Raw genomic sequence first — 6,000 nt, forward strand, 5'->3', positions numbered from 1 at the left:
ATTGGAGGTTGTGGCTTTCAAGAGTATAATTTGTCTAAACAGACACAATTCCTTTGACAAAGACAACATCCTTTTCATTGTTCAGTCAAAGGCTGCCTGAAATGGTGGGATTAATCCAGGCTCAGGTTCAATACTTTGCATTAGGTGCTTAATCTAAGTTCCTGTCGGACAAATTATCTTTGGATTGTGGCAGACAGCCTGTATAAGACAAATAGCTTTTAGCCTCTTGAAAACTGTGTTGCATTATAAAATAATATAATTGCCTTAGCCTCACCAGGAATTAATTTTCAATGTAGAATGCAAGGAATGAATAAGAGGGGAACTCACAGTTTGTCAGATGTACCTTCATATTCCACACAGGCCAAAGAATGACAACAAAAGTACTTGCAGTCACACATAGATTGTAATATGAGGTGTGCCTCACTCAATAAAACTGCACGAAAGCATTGCAACAGTTCATTCAGCCACTGTAAAAGTTGATAAGTACTAAATATTCTCTACAATTGATGATTGCTCACTGAGGTATTGACAACCTCCTGCAGTGCCATGTAAATAATCAGGTAGAGAAGTAATTAAAAATTATTTTCCTCCTATTCTTGTTAAATTATTTTTCATTTACTATTTTAGATTTCTTCTGTCCCATAACCATTTCCAAACTGCAAGGTTTGGCTGATGATTCGTTCACACCCTCTGCATGTACCATTTTTTAACAAGGTGAACAACGGTGGCAGAGATACATTTTTCCTGAGGAGAGATTCTTAATCTGCTGCTTTAGGAATCACTGGGGAGAACCCATATCTTTCTACTGTGTGTCATAGTGCATTAGTGCAGATGGGTATCCCAAATCATTTTAATGGAAAACAGCCTTAAATGTTTAACAATGCTCTACTTCCAAAAGATGCATTTGAGGCACATCATCTGTACACACCATAATGTATGTTTGAATGGTGCAAATGACCCTACAGTAGCTACCATTGGAGCTGCAGAAGAATACCTTGGCAACTAATGGGCCTGAAATCATACAAGAAGTGATAGTTGAGAGTGGTGGCTGATAGTTTGAGAGTGTCCCCATCTAAATCTCAGTAACCTTAAAAATTGTTGACTATTGTAAGCTAGAGCAACAAATTACAAATATAAAATTTTTAACTATAATCCATGCTCCAAAACTATATTCTGGAAGGTTTTCATGGTAGAGTTTCACCACGTTAATGGGCCACTATCTTTCGGTAAAAGTTTGAGAGATACTAGTCACTCAAATCCCTGTCTCAGAATGCATCATTGCACACATGCCGATGAAATCATTGTGACAAACTTTTCCTGCCTTTTCACTCTCTATAACAAGATAGGTTTCCAAGATATGCTGGGATAAGAAAGGTGAAATTTATCTGAACAAAAAACAGGCGAAAGTAATTTTTTTCTTCACAATTAATGTCCCATGAACAGGATCACAGGACCAGGGGTCTTTGAAATATGAAATTTCATTAATGGCTGGTCGATTATAGAGAAAAAGAGACATTTACCTATTTTTCATGAAGAGTAATTTCATCTCTCTGTTTTCAGATTTGTTTTCATTTGAATACTTTTGTTTAAACAATGACTGTAACTAACAGAAAGTTGAGATCAAATGTATATATGCAGGTTAATTCTAATTTTTGGAAGTGTTTATTTCATAAAGGGTTAACAGTGATGAATAAAGGGGTTTCTGCTGTTAAAAATGATTACCATTTCTGATCAGTGAAAAGTTTGGATAAATTCTCTTCTTAAAAAAAAAGGGAAAACATTTGTGTCAGATATATTTATTTGTGATACTATCTGTGGTCGCCTAATTTCCATGTTTCATATGTATGTTTCTTTTCTCTTTTAGGGCTCCAATCCCATTCTGGTTGCAATGGTGATTTTGCTAAACATCGGTGTCGCCATTTTGTTTATTCACTTTTTTATTTGAATGCCTATTTGTCAACTTAAATAAGAGAAAACATGAAACTGTGTAAAAGAAAACTGATGTACTTCAATCTGAAAAAGTCAGCTTTTACTGAGAACATGGTCAAGTTCTTCACATTTTGCCTTTCCTAGATAACAATACTGGATTTTAGTCAAAATTAATGGCATAAATAAAATAGCTGTGGCATGACAGAATGGTGAAATATGCTTCCCCATTACTTCAACGATTTAACATGCAATGTTTGAAGAGAAGAACTGTAGAGAAACTAGGAGGAAGGTAACATTACCTTAGTTCTGACATCAAGAAACTTCAATGAAATGGCCATTTGGTTATCAATGAGGATTTATGCTGAATGTACTCAAGATACTGTAGTTTACAGTATTTTTTTTGTTGGTCTACTCAAGTCAATTTTCAAAACTATCATTATATTCTCTTATTTATTGTTGTGGAAACATTCGTAGTATTTTGATTAAAATGAGCTGAATAAGACAACAATTATACCATAGAAGTCAACTCATTAGGTTCACTTACCAGCCTATACAATTATTTCATCACCTTTAATCATTTTTTTTAAAGAAATATTCTTCTGAAGACTGCAGTAGTTTGAAAGGTGATCGAGGCTATTTTAACCTTTTGAGTAATACAGCCTGTAGTAGTATTTCTTCACCAAAACAAAAATCAGAACCTGCAAAATGACTGTTTAGTTCTTTCAGAGAATGTGAATTAAGAAATGTTCCTGGCTCCAAATGGACCATTTCTGTAATTCTATTTTGTAATATTCGATATTTGAAATTTTAATGAAAATAATTTTCGAGGCATGAATATGTGTACATCTTGAACGTCACAAAAAGAATTCAGCACTTAATGAGTTAATTCTGAGTCCAAGAATTTGTGGTTTTTGCATCTGATTTTTAACAAATATATTTTGTCAATTGTTTTTCATAGTTCTTCAATACACTGCAATGTGGAACTGCTTCCAAAGCTGCACCTGACATGAAATGTTGAAATGGTTGTGAATTATTTTTTTAACGGTTGTAAATATAAAGCAGGCTACGGAATTAAGAAGATCTGACTTTGCATTGGGGACAGGGATTTGATAGTTAGGAAATTTAGTCTTGGTAGTCCAACAAAAAAAGGAATTTCTATTAATATATGTTTCTTTGATCAGATATCAATCATGCTAAGATTGAGCTTTCTCTAATTTTAATAAATAATTTCCCCCCCCCCTCCAGTTAGCTGTCAACCATTGACATCTTATCAGTCATTTATAAATCATTATAATTAAACAGGTACTATCTGGATGCTGATTAGTAATTCAAGAGAAGAAATGATCATTGCAATTAATTGTTCACAGAACAATGGTCACTTAAGGTTGCAAGTAATGAGTTTATAACCAGGCATCAGAGATAATGGAACTATCTTTTTAAGAAAAATACAACCTCCACATCCCACCCCACCCCACTCCCATCTTGGATAGACTGTCCAGCTCCAACAATTTTAACACCTGACACCGTTTCACAAATTATACATAGGAATCAGCAATATTCATAATTGACTACAATGAATACATCAGCTGGAAACATGACCAATAAAAAATAGTAGTAATAACAAGACAGAAAGAAGAACTTGCATTTATATTGTGCTTTTCACATCCTCTGGATATCCCAAAATGCTTCCGTCAATTCAGTACTTTTGAAGTGTTATAATGGAGGCAAACATGACAACCAATTTGCACACACATGATCCCACAAACAGCAATGAGATAAATGACCAGTTAATCTGTTTTGCTTGAGGGATAAATGTTGGCCAGGACCCCGGAAGAATTCCCATGCACTTTCTCGAATGGTGCCATGGGATTTTTTATGTCCACCTAAGCAAACAAACATCTGCCTAACGTCGCATCCAAAAGGCGGCACCTCCAACAGTGCAGTACTTCCTCAGTACTGCACTGAAGTGTCAACCAGAGTTATGTGCTCAAGTCCTGGACTGAGGCTTGTGTTCACAACCCTCTGACTCAGAGGTAAGTGCTACTGCTGACACTTACAAGGGACACACCAACATTTTACTTTTCACAGCCACATGATAATTCAGTTTATCAGAAGTAAATGTTACTGCAGCCATTGTGTGGCATTCAATTGATACATTTTGACCAAATATTTCCACGTAACTGTAAGAAGTTAATGAAATTAGGAGAAATTCATTTTCAAAAAGGAATTCTATTTCTTTTAGAATCTTCCTCCAACAGGTACATTTATTGGTACATAACTTACCCAGTTAGAGTTAAATCTCAAAGGTTTTACATCTCGTCACTTTTTTAACTTCACTTCTTCACCCAGAAATGTTCGTTATTAGAAGATAACTTGTAGTAAAGGCGGAGCAACTTCAGGTAGTCCTTGTCCAAGGAACCTGACTCCCCAAATTCACTACCTACTTGGGTCCAAAACTAATAGCACTTTGACTGAAAAGTATTACTTCTCAGCAGAAAATCGAGGCAAGCCACTTGCAAAATCTTACTGTGTTTTTTAAACAAGGGAAACAAGGGGAAACGGACATACATCACTAATGATGATAATTAGGTCATCATGTAATATTGTAGCAAAATTTAGGCTTGGTAAAAAAATACCACCTTGAATGAATTGGACTGTATGGGCATTTATCCACCATTAGAAATAAGTGTAAACAAAAAATAGTGCGTAAGTGGCCATCATTCGCAGACTTAATTGGTCATTGTATTACTCACTCCTTGAGTGGGGTAGTCTATTTATTCTATGTACCTATTTTTAATTACAAATAATTACATGAAACAACCAACCAACGTGAAATAACACAACAAAGCCTAGAAAATTTCCCCAAAAGCAATTGTGACACATGTTTGTGAAATAACCTGTTTTTTCATGTTATGGAATTTTACTCTGGAAAGCATCTGTTTAAAGTCCAGCTTTGTGTTCAGTGAGACTTTTGTTTTATATTTTCTGCAGTACCTGGAATAATCTCAGGTTGTGCGATATGTTATCCAATCCACTTTATACCATGGCACCAGTCATGCAGATAGCATAATTTTTTTTTAAAGCTAGTTTAAATGGAAATCAACATTGGTACACAGAACAAACCATCAAGTCCCACTCCAGTAGTCAATAAATTGATACAGAAGTGCTGTATAAATATTTCAACTTGGTCACTTTACGAGATAAAAATGTTTACTTTGTATATTTCATTATAATATTTTGACTCACGTACAGAGACAAATCGGAATTTAAGGATAGAAAAACTACCTGAGCCACACAGGTAACTTTCATCATTTAAAATGGTGTGAATTATTTACATTATCTTATCAATGAAGCTTCCTGATTGAACCCACATGGTCTTGCGTGCATGTTGACTTTTCTGTTTCTGCTGATAATCCCTTTAGATGAATTATCATTCTCACTTGTATTATGTTATAAAGCTGCACTTGTATGACAATTGTTATCACCTACAATTTGGAGTACCCATTCCCCACAAAATGTAGAGGGCTATGTTTTCCAACACTGACTATGGATCAGAAATCTAGGCCTTGGTTATTTTGTTTTAAATTTCTATCTTTCAACATTCATTATATCACTGTAGGGTTTCCTATATTAAGTGTCAAAAGTGATCCTGCAAGACATGTCTCTGTCATCTTTTACACTTCTGTGAACTATTTTTACTGGAGACAAAAAAAAATCCATGGAGGTTCTTCCCATTTTGGGATATATGAAATTTTAGGAACATGAAAAGGTAATTTGCCTCGAGAAACTCATTTCTTTTTGGTTGATCCCACTTTTTCCACCAAATCCATCAATCACTTCAGAAATGTCTCATTGTCTCTTGAACCAATTTATACAATTTGTTTGCATGGCCTTTCCCAGGAACTTACTACTATACCTATTCTTGAACATGAAGAATACCTTTGATCATTTCGGTCCTTCTTTTAGTCACAGGGAACTGTCCAATCATAGAGTTTCTCCATGGCTCATAAATACTGCTTTATATTGGTTTGCCCTGCCTAACTAGAATTCATTAGAGCATGCTAGTATTGT

At 34.9% G+C, this 6,000-nt stretch overlaps 1 protein-coding gene across 1 annotated transcript in view; it reads left to right on the forward strand.

The window, feature by feature from the left end:
• Window positions 1-1,945, forward strand: part of jph3b (junctophilin 3b) — a 190,022-nt gene extending 188,077 nt beyond the window's left edge. The window contains exon 5 of the mRNA XM_070896973.1: window positions 1,865-1,945. Within this exon, the coding sequence (XP_070753074.1) occupies window positions 1,865-1,945 (81 nt within the window). The remainder of the gene's footprint in view (window positions 1-1,864) is intronic.
• Window positions 1,946-6,000: the final 4,055 nt, after the last annotated feature.

Source organism: Pristiophorus japonicus, chromosome 13 (assembly GCF_044704955.1).
Source record: "Pristiophorus japonicus isolate sPriJap1 chromosome 13, sPriJap1.hap1, whole genome shotgun sequence".
Lineage (NCBI taxonomy): Eukaryota > Metazoa > Chordata > Chondrichthyes > Pristiophoridae > Pristiophorus > Pristiophorus japonicus.